This window comes from Rhamphochromis sp. 'chilingali', assembly GCF_963969265.1.
Source record: "Rhamphochromis sp. 'chilingali' genome assembly, chromosome: 1".
NCBI lineage: Eukaryota > Metazoa > Chordata > Actinopteri > Cichliformes > Cichlidae > Rhamphochromis > Rhamphochromis sp. 'chilingali'.
Window position 1 is genome coordinate 27576433 of NC_137929.1, and position 16031 is coordinate 27592463.

The window sequence follows — 16031 nt, forward strand, 5'->3', positions numbered from 1 at the left end:
CTAAGTCTATTTGAGATATTCTTATTTTCTGTTAATAGTTAATCTTTCAAATGACAAGAGATAATGCCTAGATATCTCACCTCATCTTTCATCTGTGTATTACATATTAACTGCAGGAGACACTCATGTAGAGCTAGTATCTCACATTTATTATTATTCATCTGTAAACCTGACGTGTTTCATAATCGCCTTGGCTATGTTAATCATCATGCTCTTCAGGAGTCGTCAAGACGCGGGGAACACAGATGAGAAATTAAAATGGAGCCACAGGGGAAGCAAAACAAGAAACCTGAACATGGAAACAAGACTTTCACAATAAAACACGAAACTGTGAACGTATATAATACAATATGAAGCAGAGTAAAATTTGGAAACATGACACTTTTTATTTCAATATGTAAATTAAAACAAAACAAAACACCCTCAAATCACATTTAAATTACAGGCAAGACAATGTAAAAACAGCTGCTTTTTTAAGAATAAAATCACTGCATAAAAAAGCCCATGCAAAGAGAAGAGGAAAAGAACAGATAAAATCAAAGTCAGCTGTCCAGCCACTCCAAGTCTTCCCCTTCACCACCATAAGATTTCCGAGTTACTCCGTAGTCCCATAACAGCTCCTCACCAACTGTGATGTCCTTCAGGGCAATGAAAAGTATTGTCTCCTGAGGTCCTGCAGGGAAGTTCATTGTAAACTTCTGGGGCTTGATGTTGGGATTTTTCCGGGAATGGTTCATTCGCCTTCCATAGGTGTCAATTTCGGGATGACAGGCACAGGGGAATGCGGTGGCATCGATGCACATACCTCGGTCACACTCGTCCCTGAAGAAGAACAGATACCCGACTGGGGCCTCCGTTTCCCTTCTGCTTCACTGATGTATGTCCCGTGGTAATCGCACACGATATCCCTTTGCGGAAAGGCATAAGTGCGATCACACCTGTAAGTTGAAAGAGACCGTCGGTCATGACAGGGCTCTTAGAAACGTTCACTTGCAATTTAAAGACCGTTTAGTCTAAATGATGTGTGCATTTTACCTTTGCCCTTCCGTTCCCCGAAGTCTTGCAAAGCCAGGCTCTTCCACTTCTGCTCTGCAATCGAAGACATGAGGGACTCGTTGTCTTGTATACTGGGCTGCGGAGCAACCCAGGCCTGCAAGATGGCATTGACAGTGGGCTTGTTGGTGTGCCATTTCTCCTTGTCCAAAGCCATCTGCACACGTGCAGGCTGAGGTGGGTTACCTCCTCTGCCAACTGACTGACCTAAACAAAGTGGTCACAAAGCAAGGTACAAGAAATAGTGCAAGTGATTATTGCGGCTTAAAAAAGAAAAATCAACCATATGCATTTTACGTATGCAAATACGTTTCACATATTTGTACCTTAAAATATTCCTTATATTTATAATTGAGCTATCTGTGTATATTTTGGTGTATAACATTGAGTGGGTTGTACTTAAATGTATTGTATTATTTAATTAGTTCAGTCTGTTACTGCTATTGTCTCTACACAAGTGTAACCCACATAATTTTCTTAGAGATTATTAAAGTATTTTCATTCTGAAATGCATACAAAACAAACAAAGCAATGCAACAGAAGAGGCTCCATTAACATGACATGCCCAGGCCTTACCGAGAATGTACCCAACTCTTTTCTTCAGCTGAATATCCCTCCATTTCTTGTAGTGGTGTCTGTGCTGTGGGAAGCCAGCCTGTACACACTGCCGTTTGGATGGTGGCTCTCCATTCAGGGTGACCGGGAAGGCCTGGAGGAAGGCATCCCATTCTTGGTGTGGCAGGTGCATAGATGATGTGCTACATGAAAGGTGTAGAGGAGGGGATGCATCAAATCCATCAAAAGTTTTTAAATGTGAAAACTTGTAACACAGGTTGACTTGTGGTAGTGTGTGATATTTATATAAAAATAAAAAAAAAAGTGCACCTGGTCTGTCCTGGTGTCTGTAGTCCTCCTACTGAGCTTTATGCTGACTCAGCCATAGCATCCTCAGGTTCAGTGCTCAGGTATCTGTGGTTTTTAATGCATGCAAATGAATTAGAGAGCCAAGAGAGATGAAAAAGCTAAAATACAAGGGGCAAACATCTCTGACATACAGCAACATATGTGGCTGACTGTTATGAGTACAGGGTTAGGGTTTCTCTGTCAGATCAAAGAAACAAATCTTTCTTAATATGCTGTTGATCCAGTTATGTCAAGCACTCACCTCGCTCTCAGGCATTTTACATCTAATGATGGGTTGGACAGTGGGACCCCACATTCTCCTAGGAAGAAATTGCCCCTGTCATCGCTGCCAGCTATTTGATTTTGCAAGGACACTGCACGGATGAAATAGCAATCCAACAACTCCAGAGAAAAAAAGGAATCAATGTTAAATATCTCATAAAATCAATTCACAAGGTACCTATAGAGTAAGAAGAGAGTCGCTGCTGAGAATGAATGACTTACTTGTTCTTCCTGGCTGGTTATCCTCAAGTTACCACTGAATGCTGTGGAACTCAGCTCAACACCATCAGCTACTGCTTTCCGCGCCATCCAGTCCTCTACCTGTGTATGTGTGTGTGGGGGGGAAAAAAAAAAAAGTTGGAGCTTAAAGAAATACAGACTTACATCAGCTGTCATTTCACTTATCGTGCACTTTTATTGTTGGCGGCGCACTTACACAAAGTTCTTGAACAGCATTTGCTGTCATTCCATGTTGTAAAATCAGGATGGCCTCGCAGTACTGTCTGAAGGTAGTCATTGCAAATGTGGGGATGCAATCGCCACCTGAAAGTCTTGCGTGGAAATATTCAATGTCCTTCTTGGCCACGGCAAGAATTTCCTTCTTATCAGACCTATTGCAAATGTGACAGAGGTAAGACATCATTGAAAGTGTGTATGTGTCATCCAATATGTGGAAGTGGCAATAAGGTCATCATACCTCGCTGTTGGCACGACTGTCGGGCACGCTTGGGGACTGTCAGTGATGATAAATCCACGTGTTTGAAGGCGAGTGCAGAGTTTAATGCAAGATTCTTCATCCTTGCAGTACTCCTGGAGCTCTGAGAAGTTCCAGACTCTACCTTCATTAGAAAACAGCTTCTGTGAAGCAATGGCTCTGGAAGCTTCTTCCTCACATTCCTGTGGTGTGCAGTTTCTCGCACACACTCTGCTCAGGTGTGTGTGAATGGACTGTTGGGGCTTTTTACAAAGCAGTCAATAGACAACATTTCTCTCCATCTTGTTTGCACTGTAAATATAAAGAGTGAGAGGCAGAGAGTGAGAGAGAAAAACTCTGCATATCAATCTAGTTTATTTTGACAGTATGAAAAAACAAAGAACAACAACAATACATCCACACACAAACTTTGCTTCCACCCCCCCCCCCCCCCCCCCCCCCCAAAAAAAAAAAAAAACTTAAAGAAAAAAAAGTTTTAAAGTTTAAAAACGAGGAGAATGGCACATGCAAGTTTTACACGTTCAACCACTTAAAAGCCCAACAAACAGTACTTACATTAAAATTGAACCGTTATCTTCTGTTGTCGTCTCTCTCTCTCTCAGTCAGTGTCCTGCGGAAACAGAGTGGCAATTAACCATAGCATATCACAAGTTGGCTACTTTTATGTCCTTGTAGCTGTATGCTACTCCACCCCCTTTTGCCTACTGAATGACAAAATGAAAGGCCCACTTTTACCACCTACTGAACGACCCATTGACCCACCCACTGAACTGAATTTGTTGGTGAAAAATGTTTCTCATGTTAATTTAAGAGCTGTTAAAACTAACTGGTCCGTTCTCCCGAAGTTTATTTTGTTCTTCCAGACCAGGGGTAGGCAACCGTTCTTGCTTTCCTTCTTTCTTTCTTACAGTTATATTGGCGGTTGGCAAACAATTGAAAGGTGCATTACCGCCACCAACTGGTATGGAGTATGGTCTGGAACGACGCTCAAAAAAAATTTTTTTCTCAAATCCTGCCAAACAGGTTCCCCTCTTTTAAAAACTGAAATAAGGCCTGATAACTTTTACTTCCCGATTCCTTTCGCTACAAATCAACCAGATCCAGTTTGATTTTTAGGTTACTAAGATTTTGAATCAAATGTCTCCTCTCAACCTGATACCTCTGACACTGCAACATAACATGTTCTACAGTTTCCTCTACCCCACAGTAATCACATTTGCCAGTACTATGTTTCCCTATCATGAATAACGTATTATTCAAGGTAGGCAACCTTTCTGATGGCGAGTGCCATTTAAGTAGGGCGCTACTAACGAGGCCCATCAGCTGGAGGAGCTAACGGCTGACAAGCGGTTGTGACTTCCCAGGTAGGGATCCCTTGTCTTTTCAGAAGCCCGGGGTCTTTTGGAGTGTAATTTTTTCATAGTTAGATGCCTGGCAACTGTATAAAACAAAAACTAAACACAATATTCGAAGCACATAGTGCACACTGTGGGAATTTACGACTGTGCATAAATCCCCCCTAATATTGGTATGATCCAAGCTGAGCGAGGGGGCGGGGGGAGCTGCTGCCTGCCAGTAGTGATGGGATTTCCGGCTCTTTTTAGAGATCCGGCTCTTTCGGTTCGGCTCACTAAAAAGAGCCGGCTCTTTCGGCTCCGAGCCGGCTCTTCAGGTTGTTTTGTTGCTTTAATTAATTTATTATTAACAATAATATAAAATTATGCACAAAAGGAATTACTAACGTAAAAAAAAGTGGTTTTATTTGTATATGTTTATATATAAATATATGCGGTGGCCCCTAGAGACAAAACACGTACAAACTCCAAAACACATTTCTAGCATGAACTGAACTTCCAAAGCAGAGCTACTAGATCACTTAAATTACACAATTGAAAGCATGTGTGTATTGTTTGTGTATTTATACACAGGCACTCATATATATTCAAATAATTTTAAAAAAGTTCATTTACCTGTTACTACCACACACCAAATCCGGTCGTTGGTACTTGCTGGCTTGTGTAGCCACTAGGTAACAAAAGCTCAACACTGCGCCCAGCATCCTGGAGCACTTCTGTTGTCTTTTGTAAGTGTTTTGAGTTTTTAAGTGCTTCTGAGTTTTTTGTACGTGTTTTGGAGTTTGTACGTGCTTCAGAGTTCGTACGTGATTTGAAGTTTGTATGTGCTTTGTCTGTAGGGGCCACTGTAAATATACTTTTATTTTTTCACTCCACATAAAATGTAATAAATAAATCATATAATACAAAAATCAACTATTCACATTTCAACTTTTAACTATTTAAATTTTCAGCTTTTTCCTTTTACAAATTTAAAGTGAAAACAACACAAAACACTGCAAACCACAACACAATTAAATATAAATTATAATATGAAAACAAAAAGAAGATGCATATTCTCTGTCATATGGGCCTGCATGAATAAACTTTCTGAATCCTTTATCATCTGCAACCGAAAATAGTTGTGGATGATTACTATACCTTTCTAATGTGACGTTGTTGTCCCTGGCTCTCTTTCTCTCTCTCTCCCTCTGGCTCTGTTCCTGTGCTACTGAGTGTAACTACCGCCCCTCCCCCCTCTGCCCAGCATAAAGCACAAGGCTCAGGTGCGAAGTGAAGCGGAAAAAAAGTGCGAGAGAGAGAGAGAGGGTGAGAGAAAGAAAAAAAAACCCCACGTGACGGCTCGCGATAAGGAGCCGGCTCGCGTCGTTCACGTCAAAGAGTCGGCTCTAAGAGCCATTTCGTTCGCGAACGACCCATCACTAGGAAAAAGACATGTGTTGTTGTTAACCAAAGTTTACTGCAAAATCAAGTAAATGTTTCGTCCACATCTGTGAGTGAAAGACGCACATGGGTTGTCACGATTAAAAGCATAGACTTTGTTGTGTTTAACATTGTTGTTGGTTCAGTTGGACTCTTTGGTGGGTGAAGATCTGGTCCTCTCAGGTGCTCTCTTTCTGTCCCATCCTCAACCACAGCTTCAGAACTTTAACCAGGTGAGGATTTTATTCAAAACCAGTTCAGCCTCTTTTTCTTGTGATTGTTGTCACCAAATAAGAAGTTAAATAATATCTAAGGCATTTTCCATGTTTCGTACTGCTTGGGTTAAATTAAGCAAAGTTAAACATTTTTGTGAGTGAGACTGTTGTATATGTTGCCAAGGAACTGTAGCAAGACTGTGGTTGGTGTGACGAGTGGAGCAGGAGTTGTACTGATGATATAACTTGTCATATCGACGCTAACAGTAAATCATTTTTGTTTCTAAATTTAAATACTGCAGAACTTTATATGAAATAAAAACCTTTTTTAAAGAAAAAAAAAAAAGGAAAGATTTCCTGTCGTTCAGTGGTGCTTTTCGGTAATCTCAGTCTCTCACTGAACGTGCTCCTGTGACTGACCAGCATGTCATGGAGTGGGTGGGAGGTGTTATCCAACATTGTCTTTATCTTGGACAGCATCCACCTCTCCGACACCACCTTGAGGGAGTCCAGCTCCATCCCCACAACATTACTGGCCTTACGGATTAGTTTATTAAGTCTGTTGGCATCTGCGACCCTCAGCCTGCTCCCCTAGCATGCAACAGCATAGAGGATCGCACTGGCCACCACAGACTCATAGAAAATCCTGAGCATTTCTGGCACATGTTGAAGGACCTCAGTCGCCTCAAAAAATAGAGACGACTCTGGCCCTTCCTGTAAAGTGCTGTGGTATTTTTAGCCCAGTCCAGTTTATTGTCAATGTGTACTCCAAGGTATTTATAGTCCTCCACAATGTCAACACTGACCCCCTGGATTGAAACAGGGGTCAAGTGTTTCCTGGTCTTCCTGAAGTCCACAATCAGTTCCTTGGTCTTTGCCACGTTGAGCTGCAGATGATTCTGCTCACACCACGGGACAAAGGAGTCGACCACAGCCCGGTACTCTGTCTCATCATCCCTGCTGATGCATCCAACCACCGCAGAGTCATCAGAAAACTTCTGAAGATGGCAGGTCTTTGTGCAGTGGCTGAAGTCTGTGGTGTAGAGGGTGAAGAGGAAAGGGGAGAGGACAGTCCCCTGTGGTGCCCCTGTGTTGCTGATCACCTTGTCAGACACACACTGTGGGAGACGTACATATTGTGGTCTTCCTGTCAGGTAATCAACAATCCAGGACACCAGAGAAGCATCCACCTGCATCGCTGCTAACTTATCACCCAGGAGGGTCGGCCTGATGGTATTGAAAGCACTAGAAAAGTCAAAAAACATGACCCTCACAGTGCTCGCTGGCTGGTCCAGATGGGTGTAGACACGATTGAGCAGGTAGATGATGGCGTCCTCAGTTCCAAGACAAGGCTGATAAGCGAACTGAAGGGGATCCAGGTGTGGTCTTACTATGGGTCGCAGCTGGTCCAGGACGAGCCTTTCCAGGGTCTTCATGATGTGGGAGGTCAGTGCCATGGGCCTGTAATCCTGGGGGCCATTGGGACGTGGCGTCTTTGGTACAGGGACGAGGCATGATGTCTTCCACATCACTGGGACCCTCTGCAGACTCAGCATAAACAGTTTATGAAAGACTCCACACAGCTGGGGGGCACAGGTCTTGAGGACGAGGGGACTCACTCCGTCTGGTCCAGCAGACTTGCTTGAGTGAAGTCTCCTCATTTGCATCTCAACCTGGTATTGAGTGAAGGTGATGGGTGGGGGAGGGGTGTCAGGAATCTCACAGGAGGCAACATGTGAAGAGAGAGGCTGGCACAGTGGTGTGGCTCTGGATTCCAGGCTGACTACAGGTGAGGTTGTGGGGGTGGGAGCAGACACTGTGGTGTCGAATCTATTGAAAAACAGATTCAACTCGTCGGCTCTATTCTCACCTCCCTCAGTTCCCCTGCTGTTGGTTGACCTGAATCCAGTGATGGTCTTCATGCCCCTCCACACCTCTCTCATGCTGTTCTGCTGGAGTTTCCACTCCAGCTTCCTCCTGTAATTGTCCTTAGCCTCTCTGATCTTGTCCTTTAGTAACACCTGGACCTTCCTCACCTCCTCTTTATTGCCCCCTCTGAAAGCCCTCTTCTTGTTGTTGAGGAGGGCTTTGATGTCCTTAGTCACCTACGGCTTGTTATTTGGGTAACAATGAACAGTCTGAGCTGGAACAATGGAGTCAGTGCAGAAAGTTATGTAGTCTGTGATACACTCAGTAAGCTCATTGATGTCCTCGGTGTGAGGCTCACAGTGTTTCCCAGTTGGTCACCTCGAAACAGCCCTGTAGTTCTGCTATTGCCTCCTCTGACCACCTCCTAATAGTCCTGGTGGTCACAGGTTCCCTCCTCACAATTGGCACATAGCGGGGGGTGAGGTGAATCAGGTTATGATCTGACCTACCAAGTGGGGGGAGGGAGGAGGAGCTGTATGCATCCTGTCATTTTACTTGGGCCAGCACAGCTTAGTGTCCCTGACGTTCTGACCAAGAAGCCCTAATGTAGCTACAGAGACAATGCCACACACAAAAACCGCAAAAACAACAAACCTTAACTTATTTAGTTTATCTACAAGAAATAATCAGCTTTCTCCACAGCGCTCCATTAAGTGTTAAATAAGTATCCGGGTCATGTATCTTTCATGTTTGGATATGTGCTCGTTTTCTTCAAGACTGGCAACCAAGGACATCCCGCTCAGGTGCACCTATGGATGTTCTAAAGTTAAAACCATTTCAATGTCAATTAACATGCTCAATCGTTAAAGCAAAATATAACATTTCTCTTTTTTAATTTTTATTAAAATGAATGTATTTAGACAGACCCAGCACACACTGGAGAGATTATATCTCTCGGCTGGCCTGGGAACACTTTGGCGTTCCCAGAACTGGATATGTCTAACCTTATATGGTCTTGGTGGCCTGTCTGGGCCTCTGGGTTATCTTTGCAAGAAAATTGGGCACTTCCTTGATCATGCTTATCATGATTTTTGTTTGTTTGATCTTTTTCATGTGTTAATGATGCATTTTCTTGAAAGGATACTTTCATTTCTGTTTATAGATTAGTTTCCACACAGAAATGGAAGAACTGAGGCAGCAAATGCAAAAGAGAGTCTGTGCTTTCTGGGAGGCACTTCTATATGTGGAGCTTCATTTGAAATGGGTCTAGTTTGTTAACAGGAAATCCGCCATTACATGGGCAGGAAATGCTATCAGACAAAGAAACAAGACACATAATGGAAACAGATTCTGATAACATTACAGCTGCTACACATCATGCAAGTTTTCTCACAAGGAGAGAGGAAGAGCCTCACTGACACAGTTATGTCTCTTACTGATATCCCCAATAAACAAAAATTTCAAATAAAACACTTTTTTTGAGAATATACTGCTGCTGCCTTTACAAACTGAAAACTGAGAAACACTACATTATAATACCAGCAGGCTTTGGACAAACAAAGACTAACAAAGGCTTTGGACTTTGTTTTGTTTTTGTTTGCGTTTTTTTTTTTTTTGGCCTGTATTTAATTCCTTTACAAATAAAATCTGGGAATTTAATCATATTATTATTTTGTTGTATGTCAGGGTTGTGCCAGATAGGTGTACGTTTGCATTGCTTGATGTTTGAAGCTGATAAATGGTAGGTCTTAAATCTCTAGATTATCGCATAGTGCCTGTTCTAGATCTAGCCAAAGCTCATCTAAGAGGGTGTGTTTTAACCATTCTGAGATGAACTGTAGCCTGTTGGCCAGGAAGTATTGTTGAAAGTTAGGTAGATTTAGTCCTTCTTTATCCTTGGTCCTTTGTAGCATTTTTAAGCTGATACGCAGGTGTTTATCTTTCTAAAGGAATTTAGAATTTAGATCTGAACCGGTCTGGTGATGGTTTACTTGGTATCATTGAAAGTAAATAATTGATTCTTGGCAGGACCGTCATTTTTATTGAAGCGACCCTTCCCACTGGGTAGAGATATCCATCTATCCAGGTCCAGGCCTTCTACTTTCTTTAGAAGTGGGATGTGGTTTAATTTACTTAAATCTGCAAGCTTAGGAGAGACATTGGCTGACTATGGAAACAGCTGATCAAAAGAAAAGAGAAGAAAAGAAAGGAAAAGGCTATGACATCATACTAAATCAGCACATTGACATTGACAGTTTAAGCAGGTGTTAATACAAGAGAATGTGAATGAAAAAAAAAAGTGTGGTGGATTCTTATCTGGTGTGAAGTCAATAAAATTGGGAGTGGTGCCTGGTGGCAGTAGAGCTGTCCGTCCACATATGGCCGGTCCTTGGCGATGACAGCGAGGGAGCCCTTTAACCATGGAGGCAGTTCTGTTGCCTACATGGTAGAGGGTGACTTTACCTCAACACCTAGACAGAAAATGAACACACACACTTTTTAATCTTTGCAGCCATCATACTTTACTATCTTTTTCCGCTTCACTTTATAGGAATAGAGGCCCATTAGTTGTTTTTGTCACATAAAATACTATAAAAACCCTCAATAAAGCAAGAAACAATAACAGCATCATATTTTAAAGTTTTGTATCATGACTTTAGTAAGACTTTCAAAAAACCATCATAAATGAACTGTACATGATAGCACACTGCTTGGTATCATATTTATTAAAGTAATTAGGAGGAACTGTGTGATTGCGCAACAAAAATTTGTCACGCTACTCTTTTCTGATTTCTTTCTGTCTGTAAACATGTAAGTATGTTTAAAAACAAACAAAGATAACAAAATGAAAATGTACAAAACATAGTACTATTGTATTGTGCACATTAAATTGTGCATCTGATGTCAGTGATATACATTTTAATTTAGTTTTTTAGTTTTAAGTTTTAACAGTTTTAATGTCTTTATTCACATTGACGTGTTTCTACACATAAATCAACAACTGTCAGTTAATATGATTACCAAAGAGACAAAAATCTCAGTTTAGTGTTTTGTGTTTGCGTTAGACCTGATATAACAAAGACAATGAAAAAGTATGACAAAAACTTTCTTGTCAAAGTTTATAAGTCAAGTGTTCCGTTAGCTTTGATTTAGAAGCAGCACAGTATGAAAGAGAAGTTTTACAGATACAGAACATTTAATACCAGAGACAGACGCTGACTAACATGCTACAGTTCATCTTTATTATTTTCTAGTTGTGTTAGTGTTGCCATCACACTGCGTAGTTTCTCTTCATTGTCATTGATTTCTGCAGCTGTTGTCTCAAAGTACTTATTCATGTACTCCTTGCTGGCTCCAATGAAAGTCTTTAGGTCATCCATTAAATCCAACACTGGTCTAAGCAGTGATGTAGAAATCAACAATGGCTTCATAACTTCAGACCAAGGATCCATGAGACGTCGAAAATCATCAAAGATAGCTGGAACATAGGCTCTGTCTAAATTATTTTCAGCCTGGAAGACAAAAATAAACCAAATTTATGTAACAAAATATACAAAAATAAGTAACTATGTGCAAAAAGACTTTCATGTAATGGGAAATTATGTTTGGTTTTAGTTGTTATAGCAATACATATTTTTCTGTTCGCACTCTGTCAATATTCATGTCCACAACATCGTTGACAGACTCACCTTCCTTCTTGCTATTTCCTTTTGTAATGTTTCAACGTTTCTCTTCAGCTCCTCCTGCAAAACCAGAAAGAACATCAACAAACACGCGCGTGAAACATGTAACGGTGACTAAATGAGCATTTTAAAAGTAAAGAGGAAAGCTTAACCATTAATCGGTCTGTAAAAGTGTTTAATTAGAAATTAAATTCTCTATTAAAACAACAACAAAAAAAGAAAATTAATAACCAGTTTACCAGTTCGTCCTTGTTTATCAGTGCACTTGAAAGATGGAGCACACACAGCAAAGTCAAAATCATAACTAAGCCTTTGGCAGTTGTGACACCACTCATGGTCAACTGTGCTGCTGCCATCAAAGTTTCTGAAAAACATAAGTATAAAAAGTATAAAACAACAAGTATAAATAAGGATTTGTAAATAAATGTACAAGTAGAGATGTTGCATGAAAATCTGCCTGCAATATTTTTTCATGGTACAATGTTGCTGTTCTTACCTGCCAGTGACAAACGAACTGATGAATGCTGACATGAAGGACTGACACACAAACTCACACACAGAGTGGCCCCTCCTCTATGACATGGCTCAGCTGTGGGTGGGTCAAAGTACTTCTTTCATTTCAATTCCAAAAAGTCACGTTCTGCTGTGGGTTCATACTAGCTGTCTGTCATCCTGGTAACAGGGTAAGCCTTGTCACTGTGAAACCTTAAACACCTAGTTAAAAATGTAATAAAGTAAATATTTGTCAAATACAGACAGCTTTTATTTCATTATATAGCGACATGTAAATGGTTTAAAGCAGCTCCACATTTATAACATTTGTATCTGTGAGTGTATGTTCAGACATTCAGACTGCAGACATTTCTGCATGTCTTGATCACATTAAAAGATCTGTCTTAAAAAGATTGTTGCACATACTTCCTATCGTTTTAGCTAAAAACATCTTCAGCAAATACAGTTTGAATACTCACTGTCACTAATGAGCATTGAGAATCAGAGTAATGTGAAGATGAACAACTGCTTTTCATAGGGACAGTATCAGATATAAGGATAAGGATAACTCTTTATTGTCATCGCACAGTTATAATTTGTACAATAGTACAGCAAAAGTGGAAACTGTCCCACGTCGGCACTAAGCAACTAAACACAACACAGGAGAGTATTTATTGGATTTTTAAAAAGTGAGAAATGGTATGAACACAAAAGGTATGAAATTGTTATTGTTAATGTATCTTTATTTCAGACATGTACAGCAAACCAATAGATACAAGTACACATGCTTGCATTTACGTGTACAAATACATATGTAAATACACACACGTATGTGCTCAGACAAAACAACAACAAAAAAGAAACTAAATAAAATAGAGTCTAAATGACATGAAATTACAATATTAAGTCTGAAATGGAGTAGGAAGAAGTATGTACATACTTATTAATCCCTATCCCATGCACAACATTCTGTTAAATCCCACTATTCATTGTTTAATTGCTTTAAGAGGCTTTGGATTTAATTTTCCCCTCAATTCATCCTCTGTACATTTCCTGGTAACACATTGTATCTGGCTTTGTACATATTTTTTTTTGCAGTTTTATATTTTATAAAATCCATAAACTTCTGAATTTTTAATTTCAAGAACAAATTCAAGAAAAGTTAGGAAGCAAGGTAAGACTGTCATCGTCTCCATTGTAAGTGGGCGGGGGAGGAAGCTACAGTTAGTACAAGAAGCATCAGCTCTGATTTATTTTAACTTTAGGGCTTGACGAAGAAAGCTCAAGAAAAAAATCTTCACATGATACAGATACATACAAATTACATACAAATGTATAATGTTTAAATATATATTCGAACATTAATGAATTATTGGTCAATATCAGTAAAGCAAAAGACATTCTCTGTTTACTGCAACATTGTGTCACATTAATTTAGTAAAGTTCCAAATGAATAACTTCATGGAGATATAAGCTCCTTGTCGCACGCAGCTCTCTATTTTTGCAGCAAACTCATCTTCTTGTTTATTAAAGTTCTTAAATTCTTCAACATGTGCGAACAGATGTTAACGATTTCCTTCAGTGGTTTGGAATCAGGCAATAATCTCTTCACCATTTCCAGCTGATGAGCGTATTTCTCCAACATTAGCATTTACCAGTGGCTCCTTCTTATTCAGTGAACTTGAGAGATCAAACAGTTTTGTGATTGTTTCCTTTCTATACTTGTTTTCTGCCTGACGGGGGGGAAAAAATAGCACATTTAAATTTACTAGATTATTCTGCATCCTGTACACTGCAGTTACTATACTCTCAGTATATCACTATAGACAGTTCAATGTAAAATGCACTCATTAAGTAAATACACAGCAGATTTTACAAACTAACTTGGAGCCTAAGCAACCCACCTTCCATCTTTCTGCTTCTTTTATCGCCATCTTCATGTACTCAAGCATCTATAGTTCATTGCAAATAAAGGAAAAAAAATAACAGCAGTTAATGAGCTTGTAACTGTACATGTACAAAGAAACGTGTAATTGTTGTATCATAAAAGGGAATTCAGCAAGAATGAATTCACCAGTTGGTCCTCGGGATACAGGGAAGTTGAGACTGAAATGAGGCACAGCAGAGAGAAGATGAGAAATAAGCCTCTGGCACCAGCCGGTCCCCTGGTTCTGGAAAAATCTGCTGCTGCCATCGCTTGTAAAAGTGGAACAAGTGCTCAAATTGAGAAAAAGTTGATAAAACAAAGAAATTTGGAACAATAGATTGTTAAAAATGTAATATATATATATTTTTTACCTGCTGTGTGAATCTAGGAAAAGCTGCTGCCGTACAGGCAAAGACTGAAAACGTAATGAGATAACATGCTGCAAATGCTTTGTATACGATGTGACTTAACTCAGCCCACGTCTCACGTGTGAGCAGCCCTTTCACTTTTGTTTTCAACAAAGCTTTTGTGTTTGTCTCGTCTGCTTTATAGGAATAGAAGCCCATCATTTATTGTTATGACATACCATGACAAAACACGTTTTTCCATTGAGCTTTTAGGATGACACTTCATAATACTTATCATAAGTGGATTGTGAATTATTTTATATATATATATATATTTTTTTTATTAGTGTTTAATAAGTACTAGAAAAGTTTGGATTATATTTACTTATTTGAGTCGTTTCCTTTAATTAAAAAATTAAATTCAGTGTAACTCTTAACCTGCCATACTAGTTACATACTTTTAATTCTTTCAGTTTTGGGGAAGAAATAAAGTAATATTTACTATGTTTTTATAAAGCATAGAAGATGTAGAAAGAGTAAAAAAGAGTAAAAAAGAAAAGAAGACAAAGAGCAGTTAGTGTGATTTAATTTATTTAATCAAGACAAGTATTCAGGGCTAACCTTCATTGTTGTTGTTGAGTATTCAAAGTTAAATAGAAGATCTATATTAACCAACAGAAGACACAAATAAAAGGGAACACATTAAGATAACAATATGTGAATACAAGTTTCTGTTTTGTTTTTTATCAAAAGTTAGAAAAAAAAGTAGTTTTAATAACACCACGATTATCAGTCTATTATGCAAAATGCAATAAAAGCTGCTTCCCAGTGAGAACAGCATAAACAACATACAGCTGTCATTTCTCTTACAGAAAACCACTCAGTCTTTTCATATTTAATGATGAGATTTATTATTATTTTATGATATATTTTGTATTATTATTTATTATTATTTATTTTAAAGACATTCTATAGAAACTTTTAAAGTTTATTCTGTTGAGTTTTAGGATGATTTTCATGTTTTCCACTTTTGTTTCCCCATTTTCACCATTTTTTTCTTCCTCTCTGTCTGATGGGATGATGGTTCTCTTGTAGAAGCGTCTCAAACTATTTACTACGTCCATCATTACAGGAAAATCCTCAAAAAATGATGATGTCTTTATTAGTTCTTCCAAAGACTGAAGAAACTGTAGTTTTTCATCAAGTTCACTTGCTTGTTTCTTCTTGTATTCTGCCTGAAGAAGAAAACAACATTTATTTTTAGAAAAAGTCAAATTTACTTCTACAGTCAGACTGATTTGCAGTTCTCTTAGTGTGCACTGATATGACTCATACGCAGTTGTTTTTTCCTGCATGGCCAAATTTGACTGATAACATGCAATCAACATCAACCTGACTGACCCACCGTCCTTCTGGCTGCTTTTGCTTTTTCTGATTTTCTAAGTTGTTCTGAGAAACTTCTCAGAATATTTTGAAATGTGCAAAAACAGGATGCGTCAGTTGCTTAAGCACTACATATTAACAACTCTACATAGAGAGAAAAACACCCAAACTCTGATATGCTTATAATGACTTAAATAGTGACTGCAGTTTTACATTCGCAAATAAATGTTTCATAGAAGTACCTTCAGCAACGGTTAATTCTGCAGTGACTTATTCTTACTTTCATCAGTGAATTTGTGACATAAACCAGGGACAGCAGAAAGATGAGGATTAAAACGTTGCTGTTTCTGACACCAGCCAGTCCTCTGCTTCTGAACGCTGCTGC

The 16031-nt window shown here is 39.3% G+C and overlaps 2 protein-coding genes across 4 annotated transcripts; both read right to left on the reverse strand.

Moving 5' to 3' along the window:
- Positions 1–274: 274 nt before the first annotated feature.
- Positions 275–3874, reverse strand: LOC308408436 (uncharacterized protein). Of its 3 annotated transcripts, none has more exons than XM_080900669.1 (10): positions 3781–3874; positions 3509–3563; positions 2936–3244; positions 2675–2849; positions 2461–2559; positions 2219–2358; positions 1939–2022; positions 1630–1811; positions 1036–1260; positions 275–938 (listed from the first exon to the last, which is right to left on the reverse strand). In XM_080900669.1, the coding sequence occupies exons 8-10, from the start codon at positions 1799–1801 to the stop codon at positions 811–813; spliced, it is 525 nt and encodes a 174-aa protein (XP_080756795.1). In that variant the 5' UTR covers positions 1802–1811; positions 1939–2022; positions 2219–2358; positions 2461–2559; positions 2675–2849; positions 2936–3244; positions 3509–3563; positions 3781–3874; the 3' UTR covers positions 275–810. The 3 variants fall into 3 exon arrangements, with proteins under 3 accessions (XP_080756795.1, XP_080756796.1, XP_080756794.1); XM_080900670.1 differs by having other exon boundaries at positions 3716–3860; XM_080900668.1 differs by having other exon boundaries at positions 3509–3872.
- A 6819-nt stretch (positions 3875–10693) lies between these two features.
- Positions 10694–12082, reverse strand: LOC308402893 (uncharacterized protein). The gene is made up of 4 exons (XM_080892028.1): positions 11994–12082; positions 11737–11861; positions 11504–11557; positions 10694–11326 (listed from the first exon to the last, which is right to left on the reverse strand). Exons 2-4 carry the CDS (start codon positions 11851–11853, stop codon positions 11042–11044), a joined length of 456 nt encoding a protein of 151 aa, XP_080748154.1. The 5' UTR covers positions 11854–11861; positions 11994–12082; the 3' UTR covers positions 10694–11041.
- Between the last annotated feature and the right edge of the window lie 3949 nt (positions 12083–16031).

Coding starts and splice junctions, on each gene's coding strand:
- LOC308408436 (XM_080900669.1), bottom strand. CDS start 1,801: ATGCACCTGCCACACCAAGAATGGGATGCCTTCCTCCAGGCCTTCCCG. Junction 1,261..1,629: donor AAGAGTTGGGTACATTCTCG/GTAAGGCCTGGG, acceptor CACTTTGTTTAG/GTCAGTCAGTTGGCAGAGGA. Junction 939..1,035: donor CGGGGAACGGAAGGGCAAAG/GTAAAATGCACA, acceptor TTCAACTTACAG/GTGTGATCGCACTTATGCCT.
- LOC308402893 (XM_080892028.1), bottom strand. CDS start 11,853: ATGGCAGCAGCACAGTTGACCATGAGTGGTGTCACAACTGCCAAAGGC. Junction 11,558..11,736: donor TGATAAACAAGGACGAACTG/GTAAACTGGTTA, acceptor CTGGTTTTGCAG/GAGGAGCTGAAGAGAAACGT. Junction 11,327..11,503: donor AGGAAATAGCAAGAAGGAAG/GTGAGTCTGTCA, acceptor TTTGTCTTCCAG/GCTGAAAATAATTTAGACAG.